General features: G+C 44.7%; 1 protein-coding gene across 3 annotated transcripts in view; it reads right to left on the reverse strand.

The window, feature by feature from the left end:
- Positions 1–17,192: 17,192 nt before the first annotated feature.
- AOAH (acyloxyacyl hydrolase) overlaps positions 17,193–24,830 on the reverse strand; it is a 192,075-nt gene continuing 184,437 nt past the window's right edge. For 2 of the 3 annotated variants that reach the window (XM_089314993.1, XM_070058395.2), the window contains one exon: positions 17,193–18,111. In XM_089314993.1, the coding sequence (XP_089171119.1) occupies positions 17,983–18,111 (129 nt within the window). In that variant the 3' untranslated portion in view covers positions 17,193–17,982. 3 annotated transcript variants of the gene reach the window in all.

Raw genomic sequence — 24,830 nt, forward strand, 5'->3', positions numbered from 1 at the left:
GTGGCTATAATCTGATGGAGAGCTCTGTGGAGTCTGCAGTTTCTAAGTCCCAGCCCAGACTTCCATGTTGTCTTGACCCTGGAGTAGAACACTGACACTTTACATCACAGATTGTTAGTTTATACATTTATCATACCTCTATGTAAATGCTATGCGGGTCTGGGCTCAGAGCTGTGTTGCTGGTGAAAATTCAAATTGGTGCAGCACCCACGGGCGAACTATAAATCTGTGTCAAAATTACAAATGTGCCCTCTTTGGCTCAGGAATTCTTCTTCTGGAAATCTACCCAGTAGATGACATTTTCAATTATAAAATAAACCATGACCACTGCTATTTTGAAGCAACCCAAGCATCCACCAATAAGGGGTTAGTAAAAAAAAAAAAAATTAGATCCTTGCCATGGAATATTATGCAGCTATCAGAGAAGATACGGTGCAGGGATGTGGAGTTCTTGACATTCATTGTCAAGCACCAGAGCAAGCTACAGAAAAGGCAGAGAGAGGAAATAAGCCAGCAGGCTCATGTTTGTTTGTGCTTGGAAAAAGAAGGATTGGAAAAAAAAAAAAAAAAAGAATAGAAATGATTATTGTGCACATTTGGGGGTGGGAGCAAGATTATGTACATTTACATGAGATTTTCCAACTGGATTAGTGTATTGCCTATGAGCAGTGTATAACAAAACTGTGATGTCCAAAGTGGGTGTTGCGCCCTGGCCTCGTTCCTCGGTGAAGTCTCCTGCACAGAGAGGTACACTGTGTATACAAACAGCACAGCTCTCTCTCTCACACTCAGATAGCGAGTCAGGGGGTTTCCCTAAATCCTAACTGAGAGCTCACTGGGAGGTTCACTAAGCTGGGAAGTGGGAAATGCAATATTAGGTACGTTTTTGTGGAAAGGGTGTTCTCTCTCACCCCAGAGTCACAGCATCAGGAGGACTTTCTTAGTCCTCTGTGTAGTGGACACAGGAGTGCTGGCTACCTGTCTGGGCCAAGGCAAGTAGCTGCCTCTAGTAGGTGGCCTGGGCAGGAATCCCTGCCCCGGTTTGGGTCCCAGGGCAGGACCAGGGGCTCCCTAGGTGCAACATGGCAGCTCCATTCATATACTCTCCCTGCCTTTCAGTCATGGGACCCTCCACGCTGCTCTCCTTCCTCTGCTTCTCCCCTCTTCAGACGTCCTCCCTGCCCACCTGCCCAGCCGGGGCCACCCATGTAGTTTCCTTGGGAGGCCAGAGGGAGAGTCTCTGAACAGCTTGTTGAACCCTGCAATGCCCCCGGCCTGGAAACTGCGGATGACGCTGGGTGTTGGGAAACCACTCTGACTACACAAAACCTTCTTTGGTTGGTTCCCTCTGCAGCAGCAAACACAAAACATACTCTAGAGAGTTCTCATTTCTTCACAATCTTGCTGATGGAGAAACACCGACCTAAATGACCCTCCTCTTCCCAGGAAGGCCATTTGCAGGAGTTGACCATCTCCGTTGGGCACCCACTGGCTCAGGAAGGGCCTCTGGTGGGCCGAGGAGAGAGCCTGAGGTCTGTGGTCCGTTCCCCGAGAGCAATTCCCAGCCCAGGCCTCTGGGAGCCTGAGCCCAGGCAGGAGCTGCTGGGAGCGGCTCACAGAGAGCCACGAAGGCCCAAGGCCCAGATACTCAGCACAGACACTGGGTTCCCCAAGCAGGCCAGCACGCTTTCCCCCAGGACCCAGAGGCAGTCTTGGGCCTCAGTAGGAACACATGCAGTCTGATGAGCCCCCCACCCCCAGCCAAAGACCTGTGGCTTCTCCTACTTTGGGGAAAAGATGCACAGGTGTCTTTGGTTAAGGGTCTCAGAGGAGAAGGTGGAATTTTCACAGGGGGTGGCCTGGGGTAAGGAGGATTCTTACAATCAACCTGGTCTATGCTGTTTTGCCTATTTAAATATCGTATGTTTTATTCACATCCTGTTTGCTGTGTCCTAGAAGAAGGATCAAGAGGAAGCCTTGAACAGATGCCAGGCTCTTGTCCTCCGCCTGCACCAGGTGCAAGGATATGGAAGGGAGTAGACCGGGGCTGTGGATGCTCTTCACTCCTGATGGGACTGCAGCCCCTGTCCCACCCTGGGGTCTGGCTTCCCTGCTGCTGCCTTCAGTGTGGGGCACTGACTGTCCCAGTGGACGATGGTGAGGTCATGTATGAAAATAGAACTCTGGGATCCACAGCTGGCAGAGACCAGCCCAGGAAACCAATCTGTTTCCTTGTCAGGTTCGCAAAAGCCAGGCCACTTCCTGACACCAGTAACGGACCAGGAAGCCAAACGAACTCCTGTAACGATGGGCCAGGCCTCGATTGATAACTGACAGCTCCCCAGTGTTTGTTCTGGCTTCAGATCTGCTTCTGCTGTTGCAGCCACTTGGGAAGTGAACCCGTGGATAGAAGGCCTCTCTCTCAGTCTCTCCTTTTCTCTGTAACTCTCTCAAATAAAAATCTTAAGAAAAACCCAAAAAACAACCAACCACATTGAGAGGACTACTACCAAGGACAAACCCCATCTCTGTCACCTAAAGACCTCCCCCTGGACCCACCTCCAAGCCACCATAATCAGATTGTCTCCACGCTTACTCCAGTCGCTGTTGATGTATGACTTTGGGGTTGCTATGCTTGTGAGTTTGGGAAGTCAGTCTGGTTCTATCGTTAGCAGTAATCCTTGCCTGCTGTCCTTTGGGTGGTCTTTGTTTATGTCCACAATTGCTATAGCATTTCACATCTCCATTCTCACATCTCACCCAAAGGTTATGAATGATTACTCAAAAAGATTCATGCCTTTATTATCTATTGAATACCTTGAAATGTTCCTCAAGGTAACTGTTCTGAGTCAGAGTTAAAGGATTAAAAGTATTTAATGATAGCAATTTAGGATAGTGCATGTGAACTTAAATCCTATAAAAAGTGTTTTTTATAAAAGCTTTTTCATTTATGTTTTATTTCACTATAAATGTGATGAATATCACAGTCAACTAGTGTGATTTGGTAGGACTGGCTGTATAAATTCTGAAATGAGGTTAGCACTTGAGAAAAATAAAGTTGGCCGAGTTTAAAAATCCAATTTGTACCTTAGCTAGAAGAGGTATGGGAATATTGCAGTTCCCGCATTCACCACCAGATGGTGCCAGTACTTCTTTGGTGGTTTTGCCAAGTTGCTTGGCATCTCACAAATGGCATTTGAGAGACCTTGAAAAGATCGCTTACTGCGCTCTTAACTAAGTTAAAGATTTTATTATTAATTCAGCTTCAGATGTGGTTAAAAATTAGTCTAAGCACATAAAATCCTTCAAAACACTTCATGTCAAAGAATTAAGCAGCCTGAAATACAGAACTATGTATTTCCTATCATTGAATCTACTTTGTAAAACGTTTTTTTAAAGTTTGATTTATTTATTTGAAAGGCAGAGTTTCAGAGAGAGAGAGAGAGAGAGAGAGAGAGAGAGAGAGGTCTTCACCTGCTGGTTCACTCCCCAGATGGCTGCTATGGCCGGATCTGCACTGATCAAAGCCAGGGCCAGGAGCTTCTTCCGGATCTCCCACACAGGGTGCAGGGGACCAAGGACTTGGGCTGTCTTCTACTGCTTTCCCAGGCCATAGCAGAGAGCTGGAAGTAGAGCAGCTGCAGCACAAACCGGCACCCATATGGATGCTGGTGCTGCAGACCAGGGCTTGCTTTAACTCACTGCGTCACAGCGCCGACCCTTATAAAACTTAAAAACCAATTTCTCATCTTTCAAACTGTCCACTTTCAGGGCAGGTGTTTGGTGCAGTGGCTAAGACGCAGCTCGGGACACCTGCATCCCTTATCGGGATGTCTAAGTTCGAGTCTCAGCTCTTCTTCAGATCCAGTTTCCTGCTAATGTGCACCCTGGGAGGCAGCTCGCAGTGGCTCAAGTACCTGAGTCCCTGCCATCCACGTGGGAGACCCAGACTGAGTTCCTGACTCCTGACTTCAGTTTGGCCCAGCCTGGATCCTGTGGACATTTGAGGAGTGAACCAGTGGATGGGAAATTCCTCTCTCTCTCTCTCTCTCCACCTTTCAAACAAATTTTAAAAGAATTTTTAAAAGATTTCCATGTTCCAGCCAACTTCTGCCTTGCAGACCAGCCACTTAGTAATAGGCTTGCTGTGGCCGGCGCTGTGGCTTAGTGGGTTAAAGCCCTGGCCTGAAGCGCTGGCATCTCATATGGGCACCAGTTCTAGTCCCGGCTGCTCCTCTTCCGATCCAGCTCTCTGCTGTGGCCTGGGAAAGCTGTGGAAGATGGACCCAGCCCTTGAGCCCCTGCACCCACGAGGGAGACCTGGAGGAAGCTCCTGGCTCCTGGCTTCGGATTGGCACAGGTCCGGCCATTGTGGCCATCTGGGGAGTGAACCAGCAGATGGAAGACCTCTCTCTCTGTCTCTACCTCTCTCTGTAACTCTTTCTTTCAAATAAATAAAATAAATCTTTAAAAATAATAATAGGCTTGCTGCAAAGCTGCACACAGGGCTGCAGGAATGCTTCCCCTCTGGGGGCAGTTCGCAGCAAGCTGGGAGGGAAAGAGATGCCTGTCCTCTGAGTTTCCCGGATGGAGCTGAGCCCTTCCCTTAATCTTCTTCCTTGACTCTCCTGGTCCTTTAATGGGGTCTTCTGAACAAGACTTCTTCCTCTTTATTATTATTATTATTTTTTTTTGGACAGGCAGAGTGGACAGTGAGAGAGAGAGACAGAGAAAGGTCTTCCTTTTGCTGTTGGTTCACCCTCCAATGGCCGCCGCGGCCAGCGCGCTGCGGCCGGCGCACCGCGCTGATCCGATGGCAGGAGCCAGGTACTTATCCTGGTCTCCCATGGGGTGCAGGGCCCAAGCACTTGGGCCATCCTCCACTGCACTCCCTGGCCACAGCAGAGAGCTGGCCTGGAAGAGGGGCAACCGGGACAGAATCTGGCGCCCCGATCGGGACTAGAACCCGGTGTGCCAGCACCGCAAGGCAGAGGATTAGCCTAGTGAGCCACTGCGCCGGCCGACTTCTTCCTCTTTAAATGTTGTGCCCTTGAGACCCAAAAGGTTGTCTGCAAGTGGCAACACGCTTTGCTCAGAACCTGTCCTTGTTGGAAGATGATCCCGAACTCAAGGAGAGCGCAAAGTCCGCTCAAACACGACCCCGTCAGTTCCTACAACCTCTTTCAGCAGGCACTGAAAGCATCCCTGGGAGCTCTTGATATGCGGTGAACTGAGAATCGGGAATGTCCAAATTAATAATAAAAGGAGGCTGTCACGTAGCTCACAAGCCCTTTTCTGAGCTTCTGGAGGTCGGATGTTTTTCAGAATTCAGAATGTTTTGAATTTCTGAAGCTAGTATTGTGCATATACCAAACACTCTATGATAGTCCAAAAGGGCCTGGGGTGACCCCCTATAGTTGAACTGTTAACTTTTCTGCGAGGCAGCTTCCGTGTTCCCCTTCAGTGGGATAATACAGATTAAATGGCCTCACGTCAGGTCAGGTCGGGGCTCGCCTCCAGTGATACCGAAGCAAGCCTTCAGCCGACAGAGCCTTGTGGAGTCTGAGAACGTCGATGAGGTATTGTGCAGCCGTCTTAGGCGCTTTTATAAATTATTCCATTGAACGCTCAGAGAAATCCTATGTTAAACGTAAGGATGTAAGAATATGGGGCATTGGGAGATCGGAGCAATTCAGTAGCTTTCCTAAGGTCACACGGAAGTGCCAACATTTCAGCTATGGACCTGACTCTAAACAGCAAAATGTTACCTTGCCACCTATGTTTGCTTGAAATAGTAAATAAAATATTAAGGACACTTCAACTTCCTTGCCAACATTTGGCTTTTTACCCTTTTGCTGTTCTACTCTTTTTTTTTTTTTTTTTTTTTTTTTTGACAGGCAGAGTGGACAGTGAGAGAGAGAGAGAGACAGAAAGGTCTTCCTTTGCTGTTGGTTCACCCTCCAATGGCCACTGCGGCTGGTGCACTACGCTGATCTGAAGGCAGGAGCCAGGTGCTTCTCCTGGTCTCCCATGGGGTGCAGGGCACAAGGACTTGGGCCATCCTCCACTGCACTCCCTGGCCACAGCAGAGAGCTGGCCTGGAAGAGGGGCAACCGGGACAGAATCCGGCGCCCCGACTGGGACTAGAACCCGGTGTGCCGGCGCCGCAAGGCGGAGGATTAGCCTAGTGAGCCGCAGCGCCAGCCTATTCTACTCTTTATATTCTTTTGGGTCCACGAGAAAGAATGGGATGGCCTAGCACACTTTTTTTTTAATCCAAAGATTGGCAGAAAACCCCCTCACTGACAGCTAGGGCTGGCTGAGGGAGGGAGCAGGCTACACTGCAAAGGGCCCATAGCTAGCCCTGGGGCTGTCAGGGTCTCCAGGGGCCTGGAGCCTCCCGCTGTGCACTTGACCCACAAGCTCCTCATCCTTGCTTTTGTCTGCAATATAATCCAAAGCTCAGTTAATGTCTCTTGCCTCCTTTCATAAATTGTATGCCCACTTGGACTCAAATAAAGGGATTCTTCTCCTTGGAATGAGGACATTGGAAGTCCCTGGCTTAATAAAATTGTCAGCATGCCAGGGAAACTCTTGGCTTTGCCTTGTACATTTTCTCAGGATGAGAAAGAATTAGAATAGCTATATTTTCAAGTTGTGCTTTGAAGGTAATTCATGAACCATGTCCCTTTTTTTGCATTCTAATTATCCTTTTTCTCTTTTCTCTTATACCTTTCCCACTCCTAAATTAGAGCCCTATTTATAGTCTAAAATTTAGGAGTGCACCATCTTCCCCCACCCGGATGTTTCTTTCTTGTAATGAAATCAATAGCAGCAAATCATGGACGCAAGCCTCTTTATATAAGCCTGTAAAAATACTGCAGGCCACAGGAAACAGCATCAACATTTTAATGAACTCTTCCAGTGACCTTTTATAGACTTGCAAGATTCGTTAGAAAAATGATTCAATGATAGGAGTCCCTGTAAGCGCTTCTGGAGAGTTTCTTATAAAACTAATTATAAATCTAACCTAAGGCCCAGAAAGTTCACTCCTAATTATTGACAAGCGTCTGTCTACAAGAAGACTTGTACAGCAGTGTTCATAGCGGCTTTAGTCATAAAACCTAAAACATGGAACTTTCTGGATGTCCCTCAATTGCAAGTGGATAAACACATGAAAGCCTATTTGGCAATATGTAGGAAACTACCAAGACACACCACAACATAGATGAGTCTCAACATTATGATAAGTAAATAGATATAGATATATATTCACATGTATTTCATATGTATATGAAAACCTAGAAAACAAAACTCATCCGTGATAAAAAAAAAATCAGAGAAGTGGTTTGCAGGCTTGAGGCTGGGGACTGATTCTTTCTGGAGTGCAGGTACTACCTTGATGCTGGTTGGAGTTACACAGATGCATACAAAATTCATACAAAACCGCGGAATGGAGCACACACAATTTGTGTACTTCGTTGTGTGTACATTTTGTGCACAGAAGGGAGATTAAGTGTGTGAGTGTGAGAATGTCTGTCTGCTATTCATCTTCACACACATTAGTCGTGGGGGGTGGTTTACAGCACCCTAAGAATGACAGATGGATGTTCCTGTATGTTCAAATCTGTTAAAAAAGTTGAGTTGTCTTTTTATTATAGAGTTGTAGGAGTTCTTTATTCTGGAGTCATTGTTAGGTCTATGTTTTGTGAATATTTTCTCACACTATATGCTGTTTTTGGATGATCAGGAGTTTTTGATTTTATCTAATTTGATGTTTTTAAATGCTAATTCTGTCTGACATCTACTTTATCAGCTTTTTCACTTTTAGTTATTGTTTCTTTTTTTTACCTGGGAAACTCAAATTGTGAAGATATTTTCTTCTGGAAACCTTTTAGTTTTAACTTTTACATTTAGGTCCATGGTTCATCATAAATTAACTTTTACACATCATTTGACACAGAGGTGGAAGTGCATTTAAAAAAATTCAGTTGCTTTAATAAATAGCATTTATTGAAAAGATTTTCCTTTTCCTTTAGGTTTCTTTGGTACCTCTGTAAAAAAGTGAAATAACTAAGTGGAGGTTTGTTTCGCAACACTCTTATGTTCATTTTTTTTTTAAGGGAAAGGGTTTATTGGGGAACACCCTACGGACCGGAGTGAAGGGGCGGTGAAGGAAAAAGAGAAGGAGAATATGAGGGAAACAGAGAGGAGAGGAGCTAGCAAGGAAAAAAGAGAGAGCAGAGAAGAGGAGAGAGGAGAGCAGAGCCAAGAGACCAGAGGAGGAGGCTAGAGAGAGGAACCGAGAGAGAGCAGGAGAGAAGGGCCAAGAGCCAAGTCTTATGTTCATTGAGCTACTTATCTGTCCTAATGTCAGTAATGCATTGTCTTCATTTAGTTTCACATATGTTTTAGAATTAAATTTCATACTTTATTAAAAATTTTAATTGACATATAATTATGAATATTATGGGGTTCATTGTCATGTTTTGATTCATATATACATTATATAATGATCAAATGAAAGTAATTTTCATTATCTCAAACATGTGGTGAGAACATTAAAATGTCCTCTTTTAGCAATTTTATTTTTTTTATTTTATTTAATGAACATAAATTTCCAAAGTACAGCTTATGGATTACAATAGCTCCCCCCCTCATAACTTCCCTCCCACCCACAACACCCCCTCTCCCACTCCCTCTCCCCTTCCATTCACATCAAGATTAATTTTCAATTCTCTTTATATACAGAAGATCAATTTAGCATATATTAAGTAAAGATTTCCACAGTTTGCACCCACACAGAAACACAAAGTGTAAAATACTATTCGAGTACTAGTTATAGCATTAATTAAACACCTAAGAGTAATTGTGTATTAATTACAGAGTTCAACCAGTAGTTTTAAATAGAACATAAAAAATACTAAAAGCGTAAAGTATTAAGTTCTTTTTTTCCTTTTTTTGTTTGTTATATAGTTATTTTTTTAATTTATTTAATAAATGTGAATTTACAAAGTGCAACTTGTGTATTGTTGTGGCTTCCCCCCTCCAACCTCCCTCCCTCCCGTGGCCCTCCCCTCTCCCACTCCCTCTCCCATCCTGCCCTTCATCGAGTTTCATTTTCAATTACCTTCATATACTGAAGATCAACTTAGTATATACTAAGCAAGGAAAAGGAGAACATTAAAATGTCCTCTTTTAGCAATTTTAAATATAAATTATTGCTAACTACACTCACCCTACTGTGCACAGAACACAGAACTTGTTCCTCTGACTAATGTTGTACACACTGACTAATCTCTTCCCATTCCCCTCCCATAACTCTCAACTTCTAGAAGATCAGTTTTTTTTTTTTATTTTTTTTGGTAACATTGATTTTTTCATTTATTTGAAAAGCAGAGTAACACAGAAAGAGGGAGACGGAGAGATAGAGACAGAGAGATCTTCCATCCACTGGTTCACTTCCCAAATGACCACCAGAGCCAGGACTGGGCCAAGATGAAGCTCGGAACCAGGAACCTTTTGGGTTTCCTGTGTGGGTAGCAGGAGTGACACCCTTGAGCCATCCATCATCTGCTGCTTTCCAGGTGTGTCGGCAAGGAGCTGGACTGGAAGCAGAGAGCTGTGATGTGAGCATCCAATGACGGCTTAACCTGCTCCACCACAATGCCACCCCTAAGATCAACATTGTTTAGATTCCTCATATGAGTGAGAGCATGTGGTATTTGTCTTTCAATGCCTGTCTTATTTCACCTAACATAATTTTCTGTAGTTCCTGCATTTGTTGCAAATGGCAGGATTTCAATGTTTTTATGGCTGAATAGTACTCCATTGTGTATATGTTTCACATTTTCTCTCCATTAATCTATTGGTGGACATTTAGGCTGATTCCATAATATGGACATTATAATTAATGCTTCAATAAATTTGAGAGTACAGATGTCGCTTTCATAGACTAATTCCATTTCCTTTGGATATGTATACCCAGTAGCAGGATTGCTGGATCATAGGTTAGCTCTATTTTTATTTTTTTAAAAATGATTTTATTTATTTATTTGAAAGGCAGAGGTACAGAGAGAGAGAAGGGGACATAGATATAGATAGATACATAGATAGATAGATAGATAGATAGATCTTCCATCCACTGATTCACTGCCCAAATGGCTGCAGGAAGCCGAATGAGAAGTGGAACAGCTGGGACTCAAACCAACCCCCATATGGGATGCTGGTGCTGCAGGTGGTGGCTTAACAATAGGGCCAGCCCCTCTATTTTTAATTTTTACCTTTTAATTTATTTTTAATTTTTTTAATTTTTTATTTTATTTAATGAACATAAATTTCCAAAGTACAGCTTATGGATTACAGTAGCTTCCCCCCCCCCCATAACTTCCCTCCCACCCACAACACCCCCTCTCCCACTCCCTCTCCCCTTCCATTCACATCAAGATTAATTTTCAATTCTCTTTATATACAGAAGATCAATTTAGCATATATTAAGTAAAGATTTCCACAGTTTGCACCCACACAGAAACACAAAGTGTAAAATACTATTTGAGTACTAGTTATAGCATTAATTAAACACCTAAGAGTAATTGTGTATTAATTGCAGAGTTCAACCAATAGTTTTAAGTAGAACATAAAAAAATACTAAAAGGGTAAAGTATTAAGGTTTTTTTTTGTTTTCTTTTTTTTGTTATATAGTTATTTTTTTAATTTATTTAATAAATGTGAATTTACAAAGTGCAACTTGTGTATTGTTGTGGCTTCCCCCATCCAACCTCCCTCCCTCCTGCGGCCCTCTCCTCTCTCACTCCCTCTCCCATCCCGCCCTTCATCAAGTTTCATTTTCAATTACCTTCATATACTGAAGATCAACTTGGTATATACTAAGCAAGGATTTCAACAGGCTGCACTCACACAACCAAACCAGGTATAGGGCATTGTTCGACTAGTAGTGTTGTTTTTAAGTTTCATAGCTAAACACATTAAGGACAGAGATCCTACGTGGGGAGCATGTACCCAGTGACTCCCGTTGTTGATTTAACAATTGGCACTCTTATTTATGATGTCAGCAATCACCCGAGACTCTTGCTATGAGCTGTCTAGGCTATGGAAGCCCCTTGAGTTCACCGACTCTGAACTTGTTTAGTCAAGGCCATATCACAGTGGAGGTTCCTTCCTCCCTTCAGAGAAAGGCGCCTCTCTCCTTGATGGCCTGTTCCTTCTGCTGGGGTCTTGTTCACCAGGATCTTTCATTTAGATTGTTTTTTGCCACCATGTCATGGCTTTCCATGCCTGTGAGACTCTCATGGACCTTTTAGCCAGATCCGAATGTCCCAAGGGTTGATTCTGAGGCAGGAGTGCTGCCATTCTATGAGTCTGCTGTGTGTCCTGTTTCCCCCGCAGGATCATTCTCTCCCTTTTAATTCTATCCTTCATTATTTGCTTACACTGGTCTTATTTGTGAAATCTCATCGACACATACCCTATCTATTTTTAATTTTTAAAAGGTACATTAAACAACTTTTGAAAGTTATGTGAAATGCACAAATTTCTTCAAAAACACAAACAGAAAAATGACATGGAAAGGAAAACATTTTAATTCCTCCATGTATATATAAGAAACTAAATTCATTTAAAAATATTTCCTCAGATCCACTTCATGCCTAAACATTTGGGAAATAAGTAACAGCACAATAATATGAGAGTACTTCAAAAAGTTCACAGAAAAATGGAATTAAAAGGTAAGCTTATTTTTGCACAAGAATTTTTAAAATCCATGCATAGTTCCTTTGTAATATGCATCATCCACAAACTATTCAAAGACATGCTCATATATTCTTTCAGAAAACAAAAAAGAATCAAATGCTTTCCAACTAGTTTTCAGATCACATAACCCTGATATTAAAATCTAATGAACATAAGAAAAAAATTATGGAAGATAGTCCTAAAAAGAAAAAGCCCCTTAACCAGATATACAGCAAATCAAATCCAGATAAAAGTAAAAATAAAATACAAATCACTGGATTTTCTTCTCTTTCTCTTTTGTGTATCTGCTCTTTTATTGAGATTTGTACTTTTCTTGTGTTTTTAATCATGATAATGTAAGTCTCCCTTAAGCATTCCTTGTAGGGCTGGTCTGATAGTGATGAATCTCTTCATTGTTTGCTTCTAATAAAAAGTCATTATTTCTCCTTCATTTCTGAAAGGTAACTTTTCTGGATGTAGAATTCTTGGTTGACAGTTTTTTTCTTTTGGAGCTTCCAGTATTTCATTCCATCCTCTCTGATCCTGTATGGTTTCTGTGGAGAAGTCTGCTGTTGCGGTGGATTCATTCTGAGAGGAGGAGCGCGGTGGGGGCAAGAGGCGCGGAGTCACCACACAGACCCCGGGAGCCGGGTAAAAGCAGGCCAGAGGCGAGCAGCCCGCAGACTCATTTATTTCAGTTGGTACAGCAGCTTAAATAGCCAAGGCAGCCAATCCAGTCAAGGGGTGGTTTATGCCTTAACCAATCACAGCCTGTTGCCAGGCAGGCTCCGTTGCCATGTGGTTTCCAAAGCCATCCAATCACAGCCTGTTGCCAGGCAGGCTCTGTTGCCAGGTGGTTTCAAAGCCATTCCTGAGTAACTGACGCTTGCTTGCCAGCAGCCATCTTGGCATGGCCTTCTCATTCCACCACAGTCCGCCACTAATTTAATGGGGATTCACTTTTAAGTGACTTGACACTTTTCTCTTGTTGTTTTCAAAATTATCTTGTCTTGTATTTTGACAGCATAACCATAATATGCCTTGGAGAGAACCTTTTTTGGTCAAATCTATTAAGGCATCCTTTGGACTTCCCGGACTTGGAGGTCTGCATCTTTCCCAAGATTTGGAAAGTTTTCAGCAATTATTTCATTGAACAGGCTTTCCTATGCCTTTTCCTTCTTTTCTTCTGCAAAACTGGTAACGTGAATGCTTGTCCACTCAGTGGTATCCTTTAAGTGTTGGAGGTTTTCTTGGCTCTTAAAAAGATTTCTTTTTTAAATCTGACTGATTTATTTCAAATGATCTATATTAAAGCTCAGAAATTCTTTCTCCTGCCTTCTTAATTCTGCTGTTAAAGATTTAAACTGCATTTTTTATTTCATTTATTCAATTCTTTAGCTCCAAAATGTCTGACTGGTTCTTTTTTGTATTCCCTATCCCCTTGTTGAATTTCTCATTCATATCCTGAGTTGTCTTCATAATGTTGCTAGATTGCCTGTATTCTCTTGCATCTCATTATTTTGAATTATTTGAGAGACACTTCATTGATTTCCATTTCTTTAGTGCTGTCACTAACAAGTTATTATGTTCTTTTGGGGACATTGCATTACCTTGTTTTCTCATGTTTCTTGTATCCCTACATTGCTTTTTGTGCATCTGATAGGTCACTTGCTTCTACCAGTTTTTGGATGGCCATCTTAGTAAAAGACTTTCTGCTAGTGATATGTCCTAGGATGTTGGTTGGATTAGCTGTGCTGGTTTTGTCTCAGGTGGGCACATTAGTGTAGTGACCATGTGACTCCTTTGGCTAATTCAACACTGACAGTCTGTGTGTGTCTCCGTAGCCTAGGCTGCTGGGGTTGTGGGACTGCACTGCTGGTTTGGATGCAGCTACCTTATGTGGGACAGCCCTGGGTACAGTATGCCTGGCTGTGAGTATAAGGCATCCATCAATTCCTGCAGCTCACATGAGAGTGGGGCTGCCCCTGTGGATCCAGGTGGGTGTGGTTCAGTGAGTGAGAGTAACATGGGAGTTGGGTTACACCAATGTACCCATACAGGGCACCTGTCAATGTCTGAGGTCTGTACAGGTAAACATGGGGCCTCCAGGACCTAACCTGTCCACAGAGGTCTGGCCAGCTGCTTCAAGGGGGTAGGAATTGATGTTGCCTCTCCCTGGGAGGAGCAATATGCATACCCTGGGAGGGCAGCAACTGTCAGTGACCATCTTTGGAGACTTATTGCCTATGTTTTGTAATGACAAGAATCGTTGGTTATAATGCAGAATGAAAGAAGAAATGGGTGGGAATGTAATAGACCTGTAGTAACATTGGCTGTGTTCTTGACTAGTTTTTGATTTAATTCTACAGATAAAGTCAACACTTGCATGTGTGGTGACCAAACCACACCCTGGTTACAATGGTGATGAAAGCCATTGCTGGTTGACCATTCAGCATGCTTTACAAAGGCTATTTTCTAATTGCTAGGATTATGAACCCTGCAGTCATACAGCATGGTTTCAAATTCCTGAGTCACCATTGATTAGCCATGCAGTCTCAGGCAACTGCTCTCAGCCTCTAGCTTCATATCTGCTAAAGGGGATCATCATGGCAGACCTGCTCCATGAGGTTGTTGTAATGGGTGAGATAATACATGATCTCTGCTCTTTGTTTAATCCCCTGTTAAGCAAGCACTAGCTCTTGTTCATGCTTACAACAAAGCTGGGAGTCAGGTATCCTTGCTTCTATTTCAAACAGGAAGTGACTGATGCACCAAGAGATTAAGGCTTTCAAAGTCTGTTGCTCCTTGAATTCCCGCTGGTTATACTTTGATGTGCCCCCCAGCTCCAAGAGGACAGAGTTTTGTTCTTTCTATGAGACAGAGTATCTTCTGATCCCTCAAAAGCCCTCTTCTTTCCTGGTTGCCTCACTCAACATCCTGGCTCTGGCTGCTATTTGCAGAGTTCCAATGTGGAAATCCCAATAAAGACATCAACACCTGGAGTGTGCATCTTGGAGTGCACAGAGTCCCTGGGTGAGAGGGAAAGTCTCCAAGCCCTGAAGCTGCCTTGAGAATGGACACACCATGGAAGCTATGAATAAGCCCTCCCACCCATCCTTCTGCTGGAGTTTGTTGAACCACAGCTTTGCGAACCTCTGAGTTACATGTGCATTGCTCTGATGCCAAAGGGGTTCCTGTAAATGCCCCACGTAATTAATTATAAACAAAGAGTACAGTGCCCTGAGAACTCAGCAAGCTTCGTTGTGTGCTCTTTATGTCTCCTCTGCATTTCCATCCATCATAAGGCTTCAGAAGTGTAATCCTCCTTAACGACAGATTCATGATGAGGAGGCCATTATTTTTTGATACGGTGGTTTTAAGAAGTGACCCAGAAAACAGGCATTAAAAAACAACCTTTCCCCACTCTCTTTTATTCCAAGCAAAGGACTAGATTAAAAGAGCTCTCTCTTGTATGAATATTTATGCTAGAGCTTCTGCCAAATCAGATTAGGGGAGTTCATCCTGCAGGGCAAACACGGATTTTGCAGTCAAATTTAATGAGAAACTGGCATGTTAATAGTGTATTGATGCATCCCTTCATCGGGACATCCATACAGCACAGCAAATGTGCATCACGTGTCTGGGGCCCAGGAGAGATGCAGCCTTCATCACTTTTAGTTCTATCAAAAAAGCTACTTCATAATGAAGAGAGATCCATAGATTTTTCTACCTCACACCAAAGATGAAGAGTTGAGAATTCAGGTCTTAAATATGTAAGAAAGCCCTTTCTTGAGACTGTCGATGAAGGTGTTGGACTGAGGCTAATCATCCAGGCCACATTTTCCAAGAACTCGATGCCACAGGTGTAGGTAGCACCGGAGGAAATGTTGGGTGGAGATGTTGGTAATGTTGGGTAAGTGGTGAGCTGAGCAGACCTATTTACTGCAGATCTTCTGCCCTGTGACTTTCCAGGATGCAGTAAGATTACACGGTGCCTCCCAACTGTTCAGATTGTGAAGTTCTTCCTTTCCCGGGAACTACTTCCTGCTGCACAGGAGACAACCTTTATGGGCCATGCACCTGCTTATTAAGCTAAGGAGGCATGGGGGGGGGGTCCCATCTCATAATAACATTTTTAATTTTTAATTAATTAATTTATTTGTTTGAGAGGGTGAGAGTGAGCATGGTCAATACCATTCACTCCCCAAATGCCTACAATGGCGGGGACTGGACTAGGTCAAAAGCGGGAGCTAATAACTCAATCCAGTGTCCAGCATAGATGGCAGGGCCTCAATTACTTGAGCCATCACTGCTGTCTCCCATGCTCTGCATTAATGGGATCTCTCTCTCTCTCTCTCTCTCTTTCTTTTTCTCTCCATTTCAAATAAAATGAAAATGATTAGAAAGTTAAAAGGGCCCTACTGCGCCTATGCAGTAGGGCCAGGGCTCCGGACCCAGGTTCCTTTGTCCTCTTGCCTGAGCCTGTTCAGAAGATGGAACTTGTTTTCCTAGGTTGGGGTAGAGGGGTCACTAGACCCTAACACAATTTAAATTTGGGAGAGCTTGGGAAATGGCAGGAATGGGGGTGGCATCTGGATGGAAAAAAAAGAGGTGCTCAGGCCCAGGAATCCTCTCTTTCACTCTCAGAAACTCCTAGGCGCCCTCCCCCATCTTCTCTTCCTCCATCAACTTTAAAGTAATTCCAGTCTTTCAGTGCCTTTTGGAAGAAAATCAGACCCTTAAACAAATTCTGCCCCCCGCCCCACCCCAACACACACACACACACACACAACAACAAAAGCAATACAAGGTTGTCAATGTCACTGGTTTTCTGGGAAACAGGAATTAGAATAGCAATAGGGTATGAAAACATTTGAAATAGAGGGACTGGATAGGATTCTTCCTAGAGGAATATACAGTTAGTACAGCATTCTCTGGGTTTACTGAGTCTGAATAATTAAGACTTCAGATTTAAAAACAACAGCAAAACAACACTGTGACTCATATTGATACAGTCATGCTTAAAAACACATGAGACTTTGGGACATTAAAACTAGCAATGCAATGAGCAAGATCCTATAAGTGGACACCTCCCACTGGAGGAGACGGATGGATATGCTGGGCTTCCACAGCCCGACACCTCACTTTCCAATTCATCCTCCTTGTTTCTATTTCCTGCTTGAAGCAAACAGCTCCTGACACTGGGTTGGTGTCTCTTGTTGATCTGCCTCCAGGGAACATGTGCTACTGTGCTGAACCCAAAAGTCCTGTCCATGTGACAGAAATGAATGGAGTGATGGAACTTTAAGTATCTTGGCCCCCAAAACTAAATCTCACAACAACCTAGGTAATTAGTCTTAGGACCAGAGGTAGACCTACCATTCTACAGACAGAGAGTGAGTCTCCAATAGCTCACAGCCAAAAGAAATTTGGTGGAGGCAGTATTCTCAATTTGATCACAGTCTCTTTTTTTTTATTTTTATTTTTTAAGCTTTATCACTTATCAAACATATCAGAAAGCTTATCAACAGTGCATCTTAGGATAAGTATAAATGAAAGTCTTCCAAGCTATCAACAATAATCAACACATTTTATTTTCCTATTCTTTCTATTGACAATGATATCGCAAAATCATTGTTCTAAGAGGTGATTAGATTTTGCAGTGAAAGAATGTAAGAATATCTTTTCAAGAAAAAAAGTCGTTTTTCCATTATAGTACTTGTACATTTCTCTTCTCCTTCTATGTAAGTATTCAAGTGTATACCTGATTTGCATTTACGGTTCTGGGTTCTGTTTTTATGGAGGGCTCCATGAAACCTGGAGCATCCCTCTTGTGAGTGTCATTGGCAGCTGACACGCAGTCTTCCTTGGGGGACCCTCTGCTTGCCAGGCTGGGCCACCAAGACCCTGGGTAAGCTGCCAACCATCTCTGGATTTCTCATGTGGGTTTTGAAGCCCCCCTTTCCAGCAGTTAGCTGTGAAAGGGCACAGACACTCTCTTGCTTGGCATGGTCCCGAAGCACTTTGCTAAAGGTTATTTCAGGGACAGTTGGAGGGGAAGAGATCCCAGAAGCACACAGCATCGCACTGTGACTCAGATACGCTCTTAACTGAGAGAAAAGCATTTTGTGAAGATCCTTTGAGCCTGGGGCAGAGCAGCCCCATTCAGGCGTCAAGCGAGTTTGTCCAAGTTTCTGCCTCCCTGTTCTTCCCAGGGGTGTGTGCTCCTGACACTCAGTGCCCGCCTTGGTCTCCAAACACCTCTTCAATCTGGGGGTTGAACGGATTCTCCTTCCCCAGGACGTCGGGCCACTGGCGCTGCACCTTCTCCCACAGCTGATCCGCAAACAACAGCAGAGCCACCTGCAAGACAGAACCATGGGACAAAGGAAAGGAGAATGATAACAAACATTTGCCCAGTGAGATTCACCAGATTCTGTCTGTGGTGTCTGTTTAGTCCTCTGCCCTCGACAGGGGTGGGGTCTATCACTTGGTTCTAATCAATGGAGTACGCAGTGATGGGCCGATGTCACTTCAGTGATTCTGTTCACTGGAAACGACTTGGCCTGGCCTGAGACTGGCTTGGCACTCCCTTTGCTGTGCTCCTGAAATAAGAAACTCCTGGCAGGGAGACAGAGATGGCCAGCAGCTGAAGTCTGCTGACAACTCAGCTCCGCCCCCGCTGAGTCTCGGATGAGGGCGTGGCCGAACGACACACCTTGAGTTTGGTTTGATGAGGTCCTAAGCAGACTCCATGGTTAAGCTGTGACTGCACAGAAATGGTGAGACAACAAGACTCTTTTAGGCTGCTAAGTTTCTCATCACTTGTTGTTGAGTAATAGACAATACATGTTTCTTCAGAAATCCAGTTGCTTGTTTACCCGTGGTTGGCTAACATTCACCGCAGGCCTAAACCTTGGGTTTCAGACATGACCATGAGGAGGCCATCCTTTGAAGAACTCTCAGCCTACTGAGGGTACCACACGTAGAAATGATGCCAGCGCAGCCCCAGAGAGGCCTGAGGGTGTGCGTGTGTCAGGGCGGATCCTCGGAGAAGAGGACAATGACTGGACTGCATTTTCAAGATCACCAGATGAGTGAGTGGGGAACCGTGCACGTGACAGAGGACACAGCGTGTGCAAAGACGTGGGAGAGAAGATGTGGGCTGGGAGCTGCAGGTGTCCAGGCAATGAAGCTGCACAGGTCGCCTGCTGGGGGTGGAACTCCCAAAGAGACTGGGAGCATGGAGAGCCTGGTTGGAGCCAGAGGGAGGGGCCGTCTGCTTCCGGTTCAGCAGGCCAAGGGCCCACTCCCCACGCTCCAGCTCCATTGTGTCCACGCTGTGAGCAGGACACGTTTTTGGCTGTCCGGTCCTCTCGCTGGCCATCAGAGTGCCTTGGAGGGGAGGCTTTTTTTCTGAAGATAATGCCCTAATTTAATTGAGTCAGTGGGACTCCAGGCCCCACTTGGCTGTCTGTGAACAGTGCTGCCCGATGTTCAACAGTAAGAGAAATGCGGTCACTGCAGGCCTCACAGAGGACGCCATTGTTTGGGGAGGGCGATCAGAGACGGCCTTGACTTCATTCAGAGCCGCGAGGCCGTTGGCCCCCAGGCTCCGTTCACAGCTCACCATCCTAATGAGCAGTGCAGCTAACTCCCCTTGTGAAGTAGGGCAGCCCCTTCCCTATTGTCCCCCGCTACAGCCAATGATCTGAAGCTCTTGGGGTTAAATTATGTGGACGGATTTAGTGGATGTTAGAAGAAACCAGAATGGATAGAAGCACTGCGCTAAACACCAAAGGATTTTCATGTGTCCCAGAGCTTTCTGTGGCGCTGCCAGAGTTCCATGCACTCGCTCCATAGCCTTGATCACAGCCATACAGTGCCTGCATTGCCAACTCCCTCACATCAGGACACACACCCCCCTTAAACATACCACACAGGTGTAACACACATCCACCACACACACACCGCTCACACACATCCACCACACACACCCCTCATTCATACACACCACATATATATAATACACACCACGTACACCACACACAGCACACATAACATGCAACCACTTACACATACCACACATATAACCCCCATACTTCTTAAACATAGACAATACATGTACAACACACACATATCACATACACCATATACATACCACACATATAACACACAACCTTACTCACACATAGCATATATATAACACCCACGTACTGTTAATATAATACAACCACATACATACTACACACCACAGAAATAACACATGCTACATACACATCCCTTACACACACACACACACACAAAACACACGCTCACTTCTTTGCACTTAAAAACAAAAGTGAGAGGCCAGCATTGTGGTACAGTGGATTAAGCCACCTCCTGTGATGCTGGCCTCCCACATGGGCACTGGTTTGAGTCCCAGCTACTCCACTTCCAATCCAGCTCCCTGTTAATGTGCGCGGGAAAGCAGCAGAAGGCGGCCCAAGTCACACCCACATGGAAGACCCATAATGGATTCTGGGCTTCTGGCTCCATTGCTGCCATCTAGGAGTGAGCCAGCAGATGGAAGATTTCTTTTCCTGTCTCTCTCCCTCTCCCTGTAACTCTGAGTTTCAAACAAACAAACAAACAAACAAACAACCAGGAGTGAGTCGGGGCAGCCTGTCAGGCCATTCAGTTTTTCTGGAAGGGCCAGGTGATCTTCTCAAAGCGCTCAGTGTCTTCCAAGACAGATGCCTGGTCTTGTGGCTGTTTGCCTGCCGCTTCTCCGCAGAGTGACTGCTGCCAGGTCTGCAGAAAATGCTGGTGCCTCCTTTTTTGTCTTGGCGGCTTCCAGCTTGACACACCTGGGCTGCCTTTCCAGCAACTATGCGGCACCAAGGCATTTGTGAGCGTTTATTTCCCACTCTGCTTTGACAAGGGAGGAGATGGGGTGAGGCTTGTAGGAGCAGAATGAAAATGAGAGAGCTCAGATGTGAGCATGTGGTAGCTGTTTGGTTGGAAAGCAATTAGTTGGCTGTCATTCTAGTAGAGATTAAAATATTTGAGTGTGCATTGCTAAAATATTGGGTCTAGAATGAGAGTGGCATGCTTATTACTATATTAGTGACTTGTGATAAAACGACCAGCCATAATCACTCATTCAGCCATTTTTTGGACAGATAACTGCTGCATGATTCTCACAAAGCCAGTATCTGCTGGGCTCCCACCATCCAGTGCAAGGGGCCAGGCGCAGCTGTCCCTACCCCCTATATTCCAAATCTGTGTTTCTTGAACACAGATATCCTTTTGGTTTTCTCTATCTAGCGATTACAATATTAAAGCAAAGGGCATGCCCTGGGTGCAGGAGTAAAGACACTTTGGGGATGCCCACATCCCATTTCAGGGTGTTGAATTCCAGTGCACACTGTACTCTCGAGTCCACTTTCCTGCTAATGTGCATGCTGTGGGCAGCAGGCGGTTGGGTCTCTGTCACCATGTGGGAGACCCAGATGGCATTTGTCACTTCTGACTTCAGCCCGAGACAACCCCAGCTGTGGTGGGCATTCGAGGGAGTGAACCAGTGGGCAGAAGCTCTGTCTCTGTCTAGCTGTCTCTCTGTCTCTGGCTTTCAAATCAGCAAATTAAGAAAATAAAATATTAAAACCATACCTAATCATTCTCGAAAAATTGAAAAATATATTCAAAATGAGAAAAATGAGATAAAAGTCATTGGTATTCATAATGGAAGTAGCGTTTGTTAACATTGGATACAGAGCTTTTCTGATTTTGTATTTGAATTTCTCTCTCACACAAACACTGTGCCTCTGTGGATATCATTTTATAATCTGCTCTTATGGAAGCATAATTTACTCACAGGAAATCCACTCTTCTTGGTCAACAGTTCCGTACGTGTTGACAAATGCACACAGGCGTGTGCTCCCCCACCGGCGTTCTCCGCTCTAATTTACTTTGCTGTCTATTACAAGCATATTTCTGTGTCGCTAAAGGTAGATCTAGATCATTGCTTTTACCCAATACATGGAATTCCATCAGTTGAAAGCCAGCTAGTTTATGTTGCCAGAGGAAACATCTGTCACACATCTCCCTAGTGTTTGTCTTCAGGATAGGAGACAGGGACACCCTCTTGGCCAGGTGCACAGGCCACCAGCAGCACAGAGACCTCATAGGTGACTTGACTTGCTCACTTCCCTTAGTTCCACACATGTGGAAGGCATCTAGTCCAGCAGAATGTCAGGGAATGGGGTATCCTGGTTGTAGGGGGCCCTCTGGTCAGCAGAAAGCATTTCCATGTTTCTTTCTCTGTAGTTGAAAGTCTGAGTGTCCACTTTCTTGCTCAGTTACATGTAAACATATCCAATTTACAACGCAATAAAACAACAACTTTTTTCCCCCAGAGTTCATCGAGTTAGCTTTTTGTGCTGTTCTGTGATGTTTTGTTTAATTGCTTGATAACTGCAATTATGCTAAGCCTTCTTCTATTGGTCTGTGGCCACTGTTGATAATGAAGAGGACGTGATGCAGTCTCTATGGATCCAGGATGCACTCCGGTTTGCTTTCTTGAATGAAATCTCTGATAAGAATTTGTCTGTCGTTGACACTGTGCTTGGTCACTAAGATTTTTGTTGTTGTTAATGCAGCTGTGCTTTAATTAAAAGTTTTTTTAAAAATAATTTTATCAGATACATAAAAATTGTACAAAAGGGACCGCCGCTGTCTTGCAGTGGGCTAAGCCTCCACCTGTGGTGCCGGCATCCCATATTGGCACCAGTTCATGTCCAGGCTGCTCCACTTCTGATCCAGCTCTCTGCTATGGCCTGGGAAAGCAGTAGAAGATGGCCCAAGTGCTTGGGCCCCTGAACCCATGTGGGAGACCTGGAAGAAGCTCCTGGATCCTGGGATCTGCCCAGTTCCAGCCGTAGCGGCCATTCGGGGAGTGAACCAGTGGATGAAAGACCTTTCTCTCTGTCTCTCCCTCTCTCTGACGTAACTCTACCTCTCAAATAAATGAAATATTTTAAAGAATTGTACAGAAATGTTTATGGAGTACCATGTGATGTTTGATACGCATTTATGCTGTATAATGTCCAATCATGGTAAATATATTTATCTCCTCAAACAGTTGACATTTGTATACGGTAAAAACATTCAAATCCTATCTTCAGGTTTTAAAGAAATACAATTAACCTAAAAGTTTTGCAAGTTGCTTTTACTTTGCTTTTTTGCTCCCCTAGAATAAACATTTCAATGCCTTCTCCCCCACCCCCCACTGGAATTGTGGCGGAGGAGTTTGCATTGTCTTTCATAGCTGGATACACACACGATGTCTCTGGTATTGCATTTATATTTCCCACCCCTTCATATGTTTGGTAGGAAGGATGTGCTTGAAGACAGGGTTTTCCAAGTGTGCCTGGCTGAGTGTGTTCCCTGAAGGGACCCCTGCTCTGTGCTCCCTGTGGACCCACTGGGCCAGGGTGCTCCCCACTGCTGTAGTGACTTACTACTCACTACGGGGACTCCATGTTTAGTTCTAGAGGGCCAACACTGGTGGCTTTAGTGGATTCTGTACATCAGCTCAGTGGATGGACCCATTTCCGACACAGAGACTGGAGGAAAGCAGCCATAATTGAAGGTTCTGCAGTAATTCACACTTCTCCAGGAAACTGCCTGGGGTTAGAATGAAGTCACTGGGCGATAAGACACTTTGTTATGGGCTCAATTGACTGTTATTGCAGGATGCCAGCTGCCGAGTTCAGATGGCTGCTGTGAGGGTCGCATGCTTGTGTCCAGGCAACACTGCCAGGCCTCGTGGGGATGCCTGTTCCCCTGGGTAAGGACACATTTGACAGCACCCCTGCAGGCATCTGTGGGCATCTCCAGCGGCCTTGTCTGTCTGCTGCTGCTCAGATGCTCTCGTGGGGCTCCAACCACGTGTGGGTCCCTGGTCCCCTGGGAGCACCTTGCTCCTCCTGAAAATCCTCACAGCAGAGGCGACACAGTAGGATGACGTCCCCTATTGTCCGTGTGAGGCTTTGGTGAAACGGCTCTTTCTGTTTTCACTCCTTGCCAGGGTTCGGGATAAGTCTATGGGGAGAGGAGTGGAGGACAGAGATGCGGAGAAGTTTCTTGGTTGGGCCCCTGGCGACAACCACAACAGCCACCATTTATGTGACTTTCAGAATTTCTCCTCTCCTCTGATGACAGTTTTCAAAAGGAGCCATGCCTTGTGGCAGAACCAGGTTTTCACTTAGGATGAATTCATCTCCAGGAAGGTTTCCAGTCCTCCAAGTGCACACACCCATGGCAGGCCCACTCCACAAGTTCAGGAGATCCTCCCGGACGAGACACAACCCCAGCACAGAGCTCACAGCCAGATATAACCCGGGAGTCTCCCGCACTCCAACTCCCTAAGCTAATTGCATTTATTTTGCTATAAAAATGGCACTATTAGAGAAAAAAAATCATATGAACAAATCCTAAACAATAACAACCTTCTTGTACTCTTTTTAAATTCTAAATACTATTTGGAGCAAGATGGCATAGATTTTACCAAAAAACTTACAATGTTTCCATACCTTTTAAGTTGAACTCTTGCTAAATTTAACTCTGGGTTTCACCAGACCAAAGTAAAACAATCCACTGTGAATTCATTTTTCCTGCAGGAACGTGGCTCCCAGGTATCTTGAGAACACTGCTTTTTAACACCTGCAGGCAAGCTGTCACCACCACAGCGTGGCTCCTCTGCCCTCCTCATCTCTCAGAAATGCAGTCTATTGGAACTGGTTATGTTTGGGTCCAATTAATTTTAAATTTACAAACGGAAAACACAGCAGTGGTCTAAGATGTATTGAAACACACGTAAGGAAAAATACGAATTCCTAGCTCCAGCTCCTCCGTGCTGATTCAGGATGCCCTTTACCAAAATGATGGTGGCTAGTTGGACTGTAAAGCAAGTTCAATAGATGCGGTCTTTGCTCTGTGGACAGCGCCAGCCTAAGGGGGCTGCTTGGCAAGCCTTGTTTGAGAGTCCCCTGGTCTGGAACACTGCCTCCTTCCCTTCCCCACGTCAGCACAGCTTC

The sequence above is a fragment of the Oryctolagus cuniculus genome, chromosome 16 (genome assembly GCF_051225735.1).
Source record: "Oryctolagus cuniculus isolate XC-2025 breed Fujian yellow rabbit chromosome 16, ASM5122573v1, whole genome shotgun sequence".
Classification (NCBI taxonomy): Eukaryota; Metazoa; Chordata; class Mammalia; order Lagomorpha; family Leporidae; genus Oryctolagus; species Oryctolagus cuniculus.